Genomic DNA, 15,713 nt, shown 5'->3' with positions numbered 1-15,713 from the left:
GTCTGTCCTATATATGTTGCCGGGCAGATTTTGCATGCAATATATAATATATATAATATTACTTCAGTCCATCCTGATGAAACACGCAGAAATGCAAAGGGGAACTTTCTCTGGAATATCAAGATACCAAAAAGAATCCAATCTGCCAATAAAGGAGAAAATGTGTAGCTCACGGTTGAAATGAGGGGAACTTGGTGCTCTCTGAGAAGACTGTAAATTGTAAATTGGGAGTTGGGAAAAAGACCTATAAATTTTATTAACAAATTTTTATTTAGATTTTGTCATAAAGGTGTAATGTTTTTTGGGTCTGACGAGAGGAGATGCAATATAAATAGTAAATAATTTTCAGCTAACTACAATAATAAGGAAATATTAATGGATATTGTTTAATTGGTAAAAGCAAATTGAATACAAACTCTAAATAGTGAGTTGGGGAGAAAAAGTGGGGGGAAGGAAAAGGGTTAGAAACTTTATTGACTCTTTTTCAGAATATGTTATAAAGGTGTAATGTTATTGGAGGTTTTTTGAAATAGCTAATGAATGCCAATAGGTGGTTGTGTCTTTAAGTTCAAATGATTTCAGATAAAAGCACATTTAAATAATTGTAGTTAAATGAGAATTCTGGTACATTGAAAGTAAGATATATCAAGATTTTGGATTTAAAATGTATAATTCAATATGAATGAATTATAAGTGATGAGTGTGGAAGAAACGCACGGAATTTATTTGTGACCAATCGACACGCTTTCTACAAGATGTAATGAAGGATGATTCTTTTTTTGTGTTTTTGTTCAATGAAAACAATAAAAAAAAAAAATTCCACAAACAAAAAAAAAGAGGCCGGTGGGGTCTCTGCCCTTTCTACTCCCCCTTTGCTGAGAGGCTGAGGGAATAAGTTTATAAGGGCAGCTGTATGTATTGAATTAAAGAATAAAAATGAATAAATTAAAATAATATTTCTGATTGTGGCCTTTCTGCCTGTGTCCCATCTGCCTCTCCTTCAGGCCGGAGTTCCCAACAACCGCAAGACACAGGCTGGGTTTCCAACAGAGGCTCCTGGTCCTCCTCTTCTGACTGCCTGGCTGTTTCTGACAGGATTTGGACCGCTGAGTCCTTTGGGAGAAGGGCGGCATATATATATATTAAAAAAACCCGAACCTTTGAGGACTCCTCCAATCTCTGCCCAGCCTTCAGGGCGGCTGTTCTTGAGGGAAGCAAGTTCAAATCCTCCAGAGAGATTTTTCTCCATCTCCTCAGTGGGTTCCTGGACAGGAAGGGGAGAAAGATGGCGAAATTGATGCCTCTGGAAACGACAAAGCCTCTTTCGGGCAGGGAGCCATTGAAACGGGCCTTTCCTTCGACTCCCAAGCCCATCATCCATGCCCTCTCTCTTCCCCTCAGACGCGCTCCTCTTTCCCGCCCTTTCTACCATCTTGGCACTTTGCGGCAAATCCGCCAGGGGGAAAAGATGGGAACTCCCGGCGCTTCCCCATTGGTCCACTGGAGGGCGAACGTCAGGGCTGGCTTTCTATAGGAGGCCGGGAGGAAGTGACATCACAAACGCTTGCCGCTCTAGGACGCCGCCCTCGTTCTCCTTAACGCCTGGGGCTCCGCAGGAGGCGGAGAGGCTGCGGGAGAGTCTGGCGGGGGGAGATCCAGACGTGACCCGGGTGAGTTGGGGGCTCTTCCCGGGCAAAGGGAGGCGGAGGAGTAAGAGACACACGCCCGGCCTTCCTCCGGCTTGAACCCCGGGTCCCATGCTCCTCAGCCGCCCTCTCTCTGCAGGGGGAAGCGGGGAAGGCGGAGGGGGTCCGGGGAGGAGCCCGAGTGGGGGCAGCGGAGGGTCGGCCTTGCAGGGGCCCAGCAGGAGAGGAGAGAAGCCGGGCGAGGAGGAGGCAGGATTCGCACCAGGCTCCCCGAGGGCCCCATCCTGTCTCCGGAGGGGGAGAGAAGCGGGGCGGCCTCTCCAGCTGCCTCCTTCCCGGCCCTGCGCTGGGATGAGCCGCTTGGGGTTGGTTGGGTGAAGGTTCTTCAGTGGCTGAATTCCACTTTCCAATTCTTGGCTTTTCTTTTTCCTTCCATCTCAGATGCAGAAACCTGAAATCTTTGCGAGGCAAAAGTTTCTCTTGGGGAGGAAAACAAAGAGCGGAATAACTTGCAGGGATCCGTCCTGAAGCCCCAGAAATTCCCCCGTGAAGGAAAAGGCACCTGGAGACCCACCAGAGTCCTTGGACCCACCTGGAGTTGCTCTGCAGGAGAGAGAAAGGATGGAGACACAACCTTTGGCCAAGGAGGGAAGCGGAAAAGGCCCTTCAGCTGCTCAGCCTGGGAAGGTGGGGAAGCTCTGGACAAGGACTGGGCAGAAGATCCTGGAGGAGGAAACCATCCGCCCTTCCGAAGTTCAGCCGCAGAATTTCATCCAACACTGGGAGGCTGAAGGTCCCCGAGGACTTTGCAGCCGACTCCATGACTTTAGTAGGCGATGGCTGAGATCCAAAAAGTCCACCAAAGCCCAGTTGCTGGACCTGGTGGTTCTGGAGCAGTTCCTGGCTCTTCTGCCCCCAGAGATGGAGAGCTGGGTGCGGGAGTGTGGAGCAGAGAGCAGCTCCCAGGCAGTGGCCCTGGTGGAAGGCTTCTTCTTGAGCCAGGCAGAGGAGCAGAAGGAGCAGGTCGAGTTGCAGGTGAGAGCTCAAAAGGAAATAGATTATGTGTTTGAATGCTTCACCTTCCTTCCCAATCTTCTCTGACATTCATAATACGTGGCGATGTCCCACCAATTCTTGTAGGAGATTGTTCCATTGTTTTCTCACTCAACCACATTGATGAATATTGGGGGCTTTGAGGTTGTGTTCCGAATATAAGAATCCACTTTACTTCGTGTGATGTCCATTAATTCTGCTTCTTCTTTCCTTCCTCCTATTGGAAGTCCTGCACCGTGAAGGTCAGAGATCCTGAGGGAAAGAAGAATCCATCAAATCCCCCTCAGGAGCTATTTTCCAGGAGGATCCCTTGGGTAGATCAAAGTCTGGACATCTCGGGAGGTAATGGAAGATCCTCCGATTGCCCATCTGTCTTTCCTTCGCTCTCTCTTCTCTTCTGTACAATACCTCCTCCTATTTTGTTAATTATGCAAATTATTCTTTACAGAGAAACAAAGAAGGAAGCTTTCTGGTTTTTATGACGGAGATCAAACACCGATTGAACCTCCAAATCAAGTAAGAAAGGGAAAAGTTATTAGATTTGTATTCTCCCTTCAAGAAGTGAAGCAAGTGTGCAGAGTGCTCTCTCCTATTTCCCCCCCCCCTTTTTTGGATTGGATTATTTTTGTGTTCCTCCACAACATGAACATCACAATAGCAGGTTCAAGTTGCTGTCAGCCAGAGGCTTTATAGGAGCCTGGGGAGGGCGAAAAGAGCCTCCCCCGCCCCCCCGGAGGCTCTCCGGAGGCTTCAGGGACCATCCGGAGGCTTCCCTGAAGCCTTCGGAACACTTAAAACGACCCTCCAAGCAACCCGGAAGTCACTTCCGGTTTGCTCGGAGGGTGGTTTTAAGCGCTCTGAAGGCATCAGGGAAGCCTCCGGACGGTCCCTGAAGCCTCCGGAGAGCCTCCAGGGGGGGCAGGGGAGGCTCTTTTCGCCCTCCCCAGGCTCCTATAAAGCCTCTGGAGCCTGGGGAGGGCGAGAAAAGCATGTAAAAATGGGGGGAGGGTCGTGCGTTGTGCGTGCATGCGCACTGGGGGGGTCGCTCGTTGCATTATGGTTGTGGCACGCCCACACACGACCCCCCCTGCGCTCCCCCCACTTGTGGCACGCGAGCCAAAAAAGGTTCGCCATCGCTGTTGTAGGTTTTCGTAGATTGCTACTGGCAGGCCATCAGGGCCTGTTATTTTGTAATTTTTCTGTCTTTTAATCACCTCTACTAATTTTACCATTGTTATTCTTTCATTGAAAATCTTCACCATTTCCGACACAAAGTTCAAGATCTTGCTCCACACCCACCAGCCCATCACATGGTCCAATCTTCCACTGCCATGCTGGCAGTTCTATCCATCCAGTTCCGGTCAGGTGCAGGGGGGCAGAGACAAAGGATGACCTTGGCTTTCTAGAAAGAAATTTTGTTTTGGCTACATAGCATCTACTCCGTACAATCCCCCCTCCCATTTTCCCACAATAAAAAAGACATAGTAGAATATTAGAAAGTATGGCAGGCCAAGGCTCGAGGAAGAATATGACTGCAGGCCTGATCACTAACAGCACCCCAGTACTTCATTATTCCACAGACATAGGAAAAGTGAACAGATCACAGATCAGTTCCTTCAGGTTCAATCAGCCTTCAGTATCTCAAATGTTGCAATCAATTAAGTTTATGATCCACAAGACCTACTATGTCTGTAAGTTTTGCTATTTAAATGTTCCAATGTTCCACGATAGCAAGTTAGTCCGAAATCAATCTACACAGGCCTTCTTAGAAATAAGAGAAAAACTTAAAAGAATAAAAAAACAGGAAAAAAGGGAAATATTTGGGTTTCCTGCCTAGGCAGGGGGTTGGACTGGAAGATCTCCAACGTCCCTTCCAACTCTGCTATTGTATTTATCTTCTGTCAAATAGTATTTGTAATCCATAAAGCCCGCTGAGTCCCCACTCTTTAATACTCCAATCTTTCACATTATCGAAGCTAATTCCAATAATCCACAAAGTCAGTCCACACAGGTTTTCCTTTATATAAATGTTTAACGAGTGAAGAAAAGTATTTATAATCCACAAGGCCCTCTGAATTCCCTATTTAACTCTTTGGTGTTCCAAGATGTCTAGATAAACTCAAAGTCGTCTTCTTCCCACATTCTCAAAAAAATTTATCTTCCATTTTTCCCTTTGAACATTCAAAGGTATTTATAATCCACAAAAATTCAAGGGGATTCCTTTTATGCATCTGCCACCTATCTTGTTTTTTCCACGATAGTTTCCAAAAAAACTTATTTTTTCAATCTGTCTCTAAACACAGTTCTTAAAACAAGGTGTATACATTCAGTCTGGTCACTGGTCAATGTTCCTTGTTAGAATAGAATGGAATGGAAATGGAATAGGAATAGGAATGGAGAGTTTGAAGGGACCTTGGAGGTCTTCTAGTCCAAATCCCTGTTTAGGCAGGAAACCCTACACCACTTCAAACAAATTGTTATCCACTCTCTTGTATATTGTGTTTGGCCAGTAGATGTCACCTATACTTTAGCTCTGAGGACCCTCCAGGTAGGCAGAAAGCGGTTGGGCTCTGCAGAGCTCCGCTCGCCACAACCGTCTCACTCCAATGTCAGCGCGGTCTCCCCTGTTACACTTACTACTGTAAAGCCAGTTATCACCAATTCTGTGCCTGTGCATTTGGTTTTTCTTTCCTAAATGTAGAACCTTACATTTCACAATGCTGTTTTTCATTTTGTTAGATAGGGTCCAATCTGTCGGTCCTTCTATATCTTGAGCTTATCTTGTGGAGTGTTGGCATTCCTGTCAATTTAGTCTTGTCTGCAAATTTGATGAGTTCCCCTTTTATCCTCTTGTCTAAATCACTGATGAAGATGAACAGATCTTGCGAATCCTCCTGTTCTGTTTAACAGGGGTCCAAATAGCATCCTCAATCAAATAAGAGTCTGAGGTGAGAGATTCCTCAAAGTTCCAATTTATTAGAGAAGCCATGTTAGCAAATCTGGAAAAACCTGAATCTGAAAGTTTCCAGGTTTTCCCCACCCAGGTGAAAGTTCAAGACCCTGCGGAACACCCACATCTCCATCACATGGCCCAGTCAGACCCAGTTCCAAACTGGAGATGTTTGTCAAGCACACCCATCCGTGTGCAGGGCAAATTGTCCTTGACTTCCTGAGAAAGGAATTTTATTTGGACTACATATCACCCATAGTCCATACAATCCCCCCTCCCATTTTCCCACAGTAGAAAATATGGGAGGCTTGAAGGACCAATGCAAAAGATGGCTTCTAGGCTTGACACTGTTCTTTTTTCCATGTCCAGGGGAGTCTGGTGTCCTTTGAGGAGGTGGCTGTGTATTTCTCTGAGGAGGAATGGTCTCAGCTGGATCCTGACCAAAAAGCGCTGCATTCGGAAGTCATGCTTGAAAACCATAGGAACGTAATCTCTCTGGGTAAGAGTTTTCTAGTCCCCAATTAAAGAGTTCAAGAAGACAGATTATAGTTAGGTTTTTTTAAATTAAAAATAATTGATCAGATATCGTCTCGTGGGAGGGTGAAGGAAGGGATCTGTCCTTGTACACCAAGGAAGGAAACAGTCAATGTCTCTTTGCTTAGATGCTTTTGGGCCATTTCTTATCTGTATTGTTCCATTTCTATTTGAACTTATCTGTGGAGACTGAAAAGAATGAGGTGTGCTTTTATGTATTCTGTGGCAGTCATGTGAGAAGAATGTGTTGTCATTTTTCCTCTGAAACCTCCAAAATGGTGTGAGAACAGAACTTTCACTCCCAGGCCATGGAAGAGCATTCTCCCAATCCAATTCAAGACCAAAGGCCTCATGTAGTGTGACTCAGAGCATCCTAGGGTACAGGTAATCCCCGAGTTACGACAGTCCATTAAGCGACCATTCAAACTTATGACCTAGCCCACTCCCAAGTACTTAAGACTTACTCCGGAAATCACAAATGTTGCAGCACCGCAGTCGTCATTCACACTTACAAATGACAGCAGAGGTGTTGCGGCTACATTTGCCCTATCTATACCAGCTTTACACCTGATGGTACTTACGTTGTGACAATGTAGCAAGCCGTCAGTTCCTTTGCCTGCTTCGGTGCATTTGCAGGAAAAGGAGGCCTAAAGTTGTGAGTACGCGAGATCAGTAGTGGGACATCTCGCACTACTGATTTCATGTGATTTCGCATTGCAGTACTTTAGGTCTCTGTTCTCTGCTAACCAAGGCCTGCACGAGATCCAGGGCAAAGTGCTTTGCAAACAGAAGGAAGGCCTCTTTCTTTTCAAAGACTTTGGCCCTGGATCTCGTGCAGTCCTCAGTTCTTAAAAGAACACAGGCCTAAAGTAGTGCAGTGCAAGATCATGCGAGATTACTAGCCTGAGATCTTGCACTACTTATCTTGCACTAAAGAAGTTTAGGCCTCTATTCTCTGCGAACTGAAGCCTGTACCATATCCAGCCAAAGCTCTAAAGCCAATGAGACTTTGGAGCAGCAAAATAGACATTCTTGAAGCCTCCCAACTTTTCCAGTCTCAGTGCGAAGAGCATTTAAAAGCAAATGGGAGGCTTCAAGCAAGGGTTTTTGCTCCAAAGTCTCATAGATGGGATCAAGGAACGGACTGAGAAGGAGTCCCACCTGCCAGAAAGACCTCATGGAGCAGCTGCTCCAAGGTAAACCAGGGAACAAGGAGCTTGTTTCAAAATAGTTTCCGCTCTGCTGAAATTGACCCACCTCAATATATCTTACCTTTTCTCCTTATTCCTCCTTGGATGTTTTCCCTGATTATTCCTTGACTCAAAACAGACTTTGATTGAGATTTGCAGATATATAACTACTCATGAATATAGAAATCATCCTGTCTATATCACACCACTGTAAACATGCAAACGTAAAACATAATGGAATTTTGGAAAAATTCAAAAAAAAAAACACTTGACTTTGTATAGTTTGATCTTTTTCTCTAACCTTGTTTTTATTTTCATTTCTCTTTTGCTTTGAAGGTAATAATGAGCAGGAGAATCAAGATTCCAGTGAACACTTCCAAGTGATCAATGTTAAAGATGGAACGGAGACGTTTGGAATTCAAATGGAATTAGAAACCCATGACAGAAACCAGTCAAATGATTGGAATCAGGAGAGCTCCCCATCCACCAATGCTCCGATGCAAGACTTTCTTGCCAAACAAGAGAAAAGAAAGGAAGAATATATTGGAAAAAGGGTGAAGCAAAACAAAGTTAAATTACAAGTAAAAGAACACAATTTAAGCCAAAACAAAGGAGAAGATGCTATAAGAAGACACAGCGGACAAAATTACAATGGGACACTCATTCCTTCTCTTGGAAATAAGTTCCTTACATCTCAAAAAGTGATTGACACAAAAGAGAAGACTTATAAATGTTTGGAATATGGAACATGCTTTAGAACAAGCCGGCAACTTACTTCGCATGAAAGGATTCACTCTACGGAGAAGGTACACAAATGCAGAGAGTGTGGTAACAGTTTCAGAAGATGTGGCAATCTTATTTCCCATAAGATGATCCACACAGGGAAAAAGCTGTATAAATGCATGGAGTGTGGGAAAACATTTACTCAGAGCAGTGGACTCACTAGACACAAAAGGATCCACACAGGAGAAAAACCGTATAAATGCATGGAGTGTGGAAAGACCTTTGCTCAAAGTGGTCATCTTATTTCCCATAAGATGATCCACACAGGGAAAAAGCTGTATAAATGCATGGAGTGTGGGAAAACATTTACTCAGAGCAGTGGACTCACTGGACACAAAAGGATCCACACAGGAGAAAAACCATATAAATACATGAATTGTGGAAAAACATTTGCTCGCAGCTATGAACTTACTTCCCATAACAGAATCGACATAGGAGAGAAGCCATATAAATGTATGGAGTGTGGGAAAACCTTTACTCAGAGCAGTGGACTCACTAAACACAAAAGGATCCACACAGGAGAAAAAATGTATAAATGCATGGAATGTGGAAAGACCTTTGCTCTGAACGGGACACTCACTATCCACCAAAAGATCCACACAGGAGAAGAACCATATAAATGCATGGAGTGTGGGAAAACCTTTACTCAGAGCAGTGGACTCACTAAACACAAAAGGATCCACACAGGAGAAAAACCGTATAAATGCATGGAATGTGGAAAGACCTTTGCTCAAAGTAGTAATCTTATTTCCCATAAGATGATCCACACAGGGGAGAAACCATATAAATGTATGGAATGTGGAAAGAGCTTTGCTCAGAATAGTAAACTTACTTCTCATAAATGGATCCACACAAGGAAGAAACCATATAAATGCATGAATTGTGGAAAGACATTTGCTCGCAGCTATGAACTTACTTCCCATAACAGAATCCACACAGGAGAGAAACCATATAAATGTATGGAATGTGGAAAGAGCTTTGCTCAGAATAGTAATCTTAATTCTCATAAATGGATCCACACTCGTGAGAAAGTGTATAGCAATAGTAATTCCACTTAGAGTTATATACCACTTTACAATGCTTTACAGCACTCTCTGAGCAGTTTACAAAGTCAGCATATGCTTCCCAGGATTCTGGGTCCTCATTTTACTCCCCTCAGAAGGGTGAAAGGATATCAGTATCGAACTCCTGGCTGTGGGCAATTAGCCCCACCATATCTATAGATTTTTATGTGTCTGCATATTGTGCCTTTCTGATCCAAATGCCACAAGGTTGATCGAACAAAGTGAAATTTAGCATGGAGGGAAAAAAAGGTTTTACACCTGGGCAGGAAAAACATTACAAAGAACCTGGCTCAACTGTGAGACCTTGGAGTCTGAATGGATAAGTCGTGTGTGTGCAGCTGCACACAATACAATCCTTGATTGTATAAATGGGCACGGAATGAAAATCACATGAAGTATTAGTTCTGCTCTATAAAGCCTTAGTAAGACCACACCTAGAATACTGCATCCAGTTTTGGTCATCAAATTGCAAGAAAGATGTTGAGACTTTGGAAAAAGTGCAGAGAAGGGCAGGAGGCTGACTAAAGGACCTGAGACTAAAACATAGGAAGAACGGTTGCAGGATTTTGGTTTGCCTAATCTAGAGAAAAGAAGGATTGGGAGTGGCATGATATCAATATTCCAGTGTTTGAGAGGCCATGCACGCATGAGCACCAGAAACAGAAAGAGCAGCTGCCCATTGTGCATGCTCGTGCGGGAAGATGATATCCAGTTTCCAGCGTGTCCATGCGCAACCGGCTACCTGGTGTCTAGTTTGTGGCACACCTGCATGCTCGAAGACCAGCTGGCAGTCACTTCCTAGGGGAGCAGAGCTGTCGGCCAGGACAGGCAGGCTGGGCTTCCCTCCTTCCCCGACTGAGTGGGCTTCTTGCACGGCCCAAGCCCTCCAGCCCATGGCACCAATGCGCATCTGCTGTCTAGAGCGCTTGGCCAGCTTGGGCGCACCAGAAAGGCAGCAGCAGTGGTGGCAGAGGGGGAGCAGGAGAGAAAGTTGGCTTGCTTAGTCAAATAGAGGGAATAAAAGATCTAAGGAGCAAAGACGGGAGGAAAATTAAAAAGAAAATAAGATTAAAGGTTCTGATGCAGGTAAGAGATGACGGATAAGGGAAAATGGAGTCAAAATACTTTTATGAATAAATTTCAAAAATGTGTATTAATATGAACTATACAGGTTGGATTATTATTTTAGTGTGATAGATATCGGGATGATAATATAAATGGAAACGAATTGGGAAAATAGACTACTACTAAATATGTATAAAAACATGAACAACAGTGAAAGGTTAGCATTTAACAATAGGCGATTAGGGAAATATTTATAAATATATATATTAATCTAAGCATGTGCATTAATAATATATGGATTGAAGAACTGGAAAGAATATTAATAGACATACCCTAAATTTATAAATGATTGGGATTGATACTAAAACTGTATAAGGAGATATTGAATAACAGAAGGGTGGAACTTTGATTTAACTAAGGAAATATGAAAAACAAAATAGGTGGAAAACATGTCTTTGAATATTATAGCGATATGAAAGCGGGGGGGGGGAGTTAAAATAGAGATAGAAAATAGTGGGGAATAATAATTATATACAAAAGGACAAAGATGGTTCATAAATGATAGGTGATAATAAAAGGCATGTATAAATAATATGAAATAATGGAAATGAAAGGTAATATTTAGGAAATAATAACACTTCGTTTATGTGTACTGAAATGCACGTTACTCAGTTATCACACCATTCATGCATTGATATGTATAAAGAATATAAAAAATTAAAAAAATTGATTGGAAAAAAAAAAGAAATGGGGTGGGGAGGGGGGAGGAAAATAGACCGGCTATCAATCAAAACGAAAAGGTTTCCTGTAGGAACCAAGGTCATCCTGACAGATGGCAGAGGAATGGCAGCTACCTTCATTGGACGATGTGATCGGTGACACCTGGGGAGGAAATATTTGCTACCTTAATTAAGGGGAAAGTGCTAGCTCTGCCGATATGGTTTATGCAATAAAGATGTTCTTTGAGGAATCTACTTGCCTTGGAGTTCTGCTTTTGGTGGATGCGTTACTCGGAACCCTGACACAGAGTTGCAGTCAGAAATGCAATTAGTCCTCAATCCCTTACTATTGGTTCCGCTTTTCTTTGCTTAATATTGTTGAAATCTGCCTTTCAATCTTGCACTATGTATTGCAAGCAACAACAGAAAGAAAACCATAAGGCAGGGGTCCTCAAACTTTTTAAATGGGGCCAATTCATGCTCCCTTAGACTATTGGGGGCCCCGACTGACTCAGTGGGTGTGGCTAGGTGGTCATGTGACTGGCTGGCTGTGGCTAGGTGGTCATATTACTGGGTGGGCGTGGCCAATTTAGCAGTCCATTAAACAATACACAGTTCTTTGGGCCAGGCACCCAGCTGGCAGTCCGCTGCGATCGTCATCTCTGCCTCCACCATGGCTTGGGAAGGGGCGCTACTGAGCATGCCCAAGATGGTGTCCTGTCATGTTTGAGGAGAGCTTCGGGGAGATGATTGTCCTTCTCGGGGCCCGCAGGGGGTACCCAATTCCATCATTGGCTCCAAGTCCAGCTATGAGAACTTGCTGGGACCTCGGGGGTACCCTTGAGCTGTGATTTCCTGCCTTGTAGCCAGAACGTCTTGAGTGAAAAGGGGCGGTTGGCAGTGAATGGAGAATGGAGTGCGTCTGCAGCTGCCGGTGTGGGTGTGGTCGGCGGCGGCAGGGGCGGGACGCCCTGCCTGGGGTTTCTGCCACTGCCACTCCCCACGCCGTGGTGTTATCCTGGTTGCTTTCCCCCCACCTTGCTTATGGACATGCTTATGGACGTGATAGGCTGGCTCAGCGGGGAGTGGCTGAGGCAGCTGGCATGGATATTGATGCCAGCAGAAGATGGCTTCGGTAGTTGGCATGGGTGCAGTTGGAGTGTGTGTGTGGGGGTGTCCTTCGTTGTGGCCCCCTCCGGTATCACCGCCATTGCCTGGGCCACCATACTGTGCCATTTGGCTCCTCCTCTTGTGACACTATACAATACAATAGTAGAGTTGGAAGGGACCTTGGAGGTCTTCTAGTCCAACCCCTGCCTAGGCAGGAAACCCTATACCATTTCAGACAGATGCTATCCAACATCTTCTTAAAGACTTCCAGTGTTGGGGCATTCACAACTTCTGGAGGCAAGCTGTTCCACTGATTAATTGTTCTAACTGTCAGGAAGTTTCTCCTCAGTTCTAAGTTGCTTCTCTCCTTGATTAGTTTCCACCCATTGCTTCTTGTTCTACCCTCAGGTGCCTTGGAGAATAGCTTGACTCCCTCTTCTTTGTGGCAACCCCTGAGATATTGGAAGACTGCTATCATGTCTCCCCTAGTCCTTCTTTCTCTTAAACTAGTCATACCCAGTTCCTGCAACCGTTCTTCATATGTTTCAGCCTCCAGTCCCCTAATCATCTTTGTTGCTCTTCTCTGCACTCTTTCTAGAGTCTCCACATCTTTTTTACATCGTGGTGACCAGAACTGAATGCCGTATTCCAAATGTGGCCTTACCAAAGCATTATAAAGTGTTATTAACACTTCACGTGATCTTGATTCTATCCCTCTGTTGATGCAGCCTAGAACTGTGTTGGCTTTTTTGGCAGCTGCTGCACACTGCTGGCTCATATTTAAACTATGGACTGGGTCAATGGAGTGCGGCCCTGGCGACGGATATGAGTGCGGCTGGCATGGACAGAGCTTAGTTTTTGGAACTGTTGGAGCAGCCGCCGCTGTCCTCACCGCCACCATCACTGGCTGCTTCACCACCTCGCAATTTATCATCTGCTGCAATTTTGACATCTGGCCGTTACCCCTACATATTGTCCTTAACACCGACCATTGCTATGATGGACATAAGCTTCCCGCTACCACCTTGAACACTGTCGGCTGCCCCCCCTCATGGCCATGTCATCTCTCCGTTCCATCTCCCTGTGATGTCATCCTGTTTGCTTGATGCCACTCTCTCCTCTATGTTATACTGTGACAGAACTTTACTCCCTTCAGGAACTCCCCCTTTCCTGGGGATGGCCTTCTTGTCTATCAAGATGCTTCCTTAATGACGGATCTTGGGATCCCGAGAGGTGACATGTGAAGAAGAGACTTCCTAGGGTTTCTTACAGGGGTTTTTAAATCAAATTTTAAAGGGAGGGTGGGGGGGGGGTTGATCCGGATGGCTCATACAGACTTGTGGGGGAGGCTGCCAGGGCACAGGCCAGAGCTAACTAATGGGCACGGGTAGGGAGTGCTGGGAAGGGTTGGGATTCCGGGGGAGACATTAAGCCATTCCATTGGGGGGGTTTATCATCTCAAATGTTTGTGGGAGAGGTAGATATGGTGGGGGCCAAGGGCCAAATTATGTTTGGGGGATGCAGGTTCGCTGTTTAAGAGTGATCACACGTTCCGACCCTCATCGCCCTTCTTGCACCCCCAGGTGCTCAGGATTACAGGACCCTGGTCTCTGGCTGGTGTCGCTTAACGCAAGGTCCGTGGTACATAAGGCTCTCCTCATTTACGACCTCATACAAGAGGGTAGAGCAGACCTGGCGTGCATTACGGAGACCTGGTTGGGCCATGAGGGGGGTGTTCCCCTTAGTGAATTATGCCCACCAGGCTTCCGGGCGTTTCACCAGCCGAGAGTTCAGGGCAGGGGCAGTGGGGTGGCGGTAGTTATTAGGGAAAGTCTTGGACCTCAAGAGGTCACTATCCCTCAGATAGGCGGGTGTGAGTCCCTCTTTTGTGAAATGTGGCCTTTGAGTTCAGGTGGGCCTTTTTGTTACGTACCTGTCTCCCTGCTACATTTCATCGGCCTCGCCAGAGCAGCTGAATGTGTTAGCTGGATTGGCGGTTGATTTCCCCAGGCTTATGATCCTGGGGGATTTCAATCTGCCTTCCATTGGCGAGACATCTGAGTCAGCTCGGGAGTTCATGGCTTCCATAACGGCTATGGACCTAACTCAGTTAATTCAAGACCCCACCCATAACAGGGGACACACGCATGACCTGATTTTTGTCTCTGGGCAGTGGATGAATGGTCTAGATTTAGGTGATATTTCTAGCCAACCCTTGTTATGGTCTGATCATTTCCTCATCAGGCTTGACTTCCATACTGCTACCCTTCGCCACAGGGAGGCGGAACCGACTAGATGGTTCCTCCCCAGGCAAATGATGGACCCTGAAAGGTTCCTGATGGAGCTTGGGACTTTTCCTGAATCCCTTGCTCACAGCTCGACCAAAGCCCTAGTGGAAGCCTGGAATAGGGTGGCCACTAGGGCCTTGGACCGCGTTGTGCCTTTGTGGCCTCTGACCCGGTGTCAATCCCGGGTAGCTCCCTGGTTTACCAAGGAGCTCCAGGAGATGACACGCCGGAAAAGACACCTAGAGAGTGGTTGGAGGGCCAGCCGGTCCGAATCAGATCGAACACTAGTAAGAATTCATATTAAATCCTACTTAGTGGCGATAAAAGTGGTAAAATGGCAACATTTTCTCGCTCGTATCACATCCTCAGATAACTGCCCAGCCCCCCAATTTAGGGTGACCTGCTCCTTACTTAACCAAGGAACTGGGGAAGACTCCTTGCAGGGTAGGGCTGAAGAATTTCTTCAGTATCTGCAGGATAAAATCGCTCAGACTCGGACAGTTTGGACTCTGACTGAGTAGATTTGGGTGAGTCGATGGGGATGAATTTTGTGGAGACTATCTGGGATCAGTTTGACCCTGTGACCCCTGAGGGCATGGACAGGATTATGGGGAGACTCAGTGCTGCCACTTGTGTGCTGGACCCGTGTCCCTCTTGGTTAGTTTTGGCTTCCCGGGAGGTGACACGAGTCTGGCTCCAAGCGATTACCAACGCTTCATTGAGAGAGGGGTTCTTTCCCACCATCTTTAAGGAGGCAGTAGTGAGGCCCCTCCTTAAGAAGCCTTCCCTGGACCCAGCCTCTTTAGCCAACTATCGTCTGGTCTTCAACCTTTGCTTTGTAGTGAAGGTTGTCGAGACTGTGGTAGCATGTCAGCTTCCCCAGTACCTGGATGAAGCTGCCTACCTAGATCCATTTCAGTCGGGTTTCAGGCCTGGGTACAGCACGGAGACGGCATTGGTCGCATTGGTTGATGATCTCTGGTGGGCCCGAGACAGGGGCTGCTCCTCTGTCCTGGTCCTATTAGATCTCTTGGCAGCTTTCGATACCACCAACCATGGTATCTTACTGCGACGACTTGCGGGGTTGGGAGTGGGGGGCACCGTTTTGCAGTGGTTCTCCTCCTACCTGTTGGATTGGTCGCAGTTTGTGTTGACAGGAGGACAGGGATTGACCCCGAGGCACGTCACTTGTGGGGTGCCTCAGGGGTCGGTTCTCTCACCCCTCCTGTTCAACATATATATGAAACCGCTGGGCGAGATCTTCCGTGGTTTTGGGGTACGGTATCAATATGCTGATGATACCCAACTTTT

General features: G+C 46.0%; 2 protein-coding genes across 3 annotated transcripts in view; one reads left to right on the top strand and one right to left on the bottom strand.

Moving 5' to 3' along the window:
* LOC309384778 (zinc finger MYM-type protein 1-like) overlaps positions 1 to 15,713 on the bottom strand; it is a 194,791-nt gene that overhangs the window by 161,739 nt on the left and 17,339 nt on the right. The gene's annotated exons all lie outside the window — the stretch shown is intronic.
* Positions 1,634 to 11,433, top strand: LOC309384799 (uncharacterized protein). 2 transcript variants are annotated; one of them, XM_081938589.1, is made up of 6 exons: positions 1,634 to 1,670; positions 2,088 to 2,681; positions 2,927 to 3,041; positions 3,148 to 3,215; positions 6,019 to 6,148; positions 7,710 to 11,433. In XM_081938589.1, exons 2-6 carry the CDS (start codon positions 2,268 to 2,270, stop codon positions 9,212 to 9,214), a joined length of 2,232 nt encoding a protein of 743 aa, XP_081794715.1. In that variant the 5' UTR covers positions 1,634 to 1,670; positions 2,088 to 2,267; the 3' UTR covers positions 9,215 to 11,433. The 2 variants fall into 2 exon arrangements, with proteins under 2 accessions (XP_081794715.1, XP_081794716.1); XM_081938590.1 differs by lacking the exon at positions 1,634 to 1,670 and having other exon boundaries at positions 1,816 to 2,681.

The sequence above is a fragment of the Natrix helvetica genome (assembly GCF_964273705.1).
Source record: "Natrix helvetica genome assembly, chromosome: 1".
Classification (NCBI taxonomy): domain Eukaryota; kingdom Metazoa; phylum Chordata; class Lepidosauria; order Squamata; family Natricidae; genus Natrix; species Natrix helvetica.
Note: the sequence above shows the minus strand (reverse complement) of the source record. Positions and strands in the feature narration are given on the sequence as shown.

Bases quoted from the DNA above. Each gene is read 5' to 3' on its own strand.
- LOC309384799 (XM_081938589.1), top strand. From the start codon at position 2,268: ATGGAGACACAACCTTTGGCCAAGGAGGGAAGCGGAAAAGGCCCTTCA. The intron at 3,042-3,147 runs GTAATGGAAGAT...TATTCTTTACAG, and splicing joins AAGTCTGGACATCTCGGGAG to AGAAACAAAGAAGGAAGCTT. The intron at 6,149-7,709 runs GTAAGAGTTTTC...TTTGCTTTGAAG, and splicing joins TAGGAACGTAATCTCTCTGG to GTAATAATGAGCAGGAGAAT.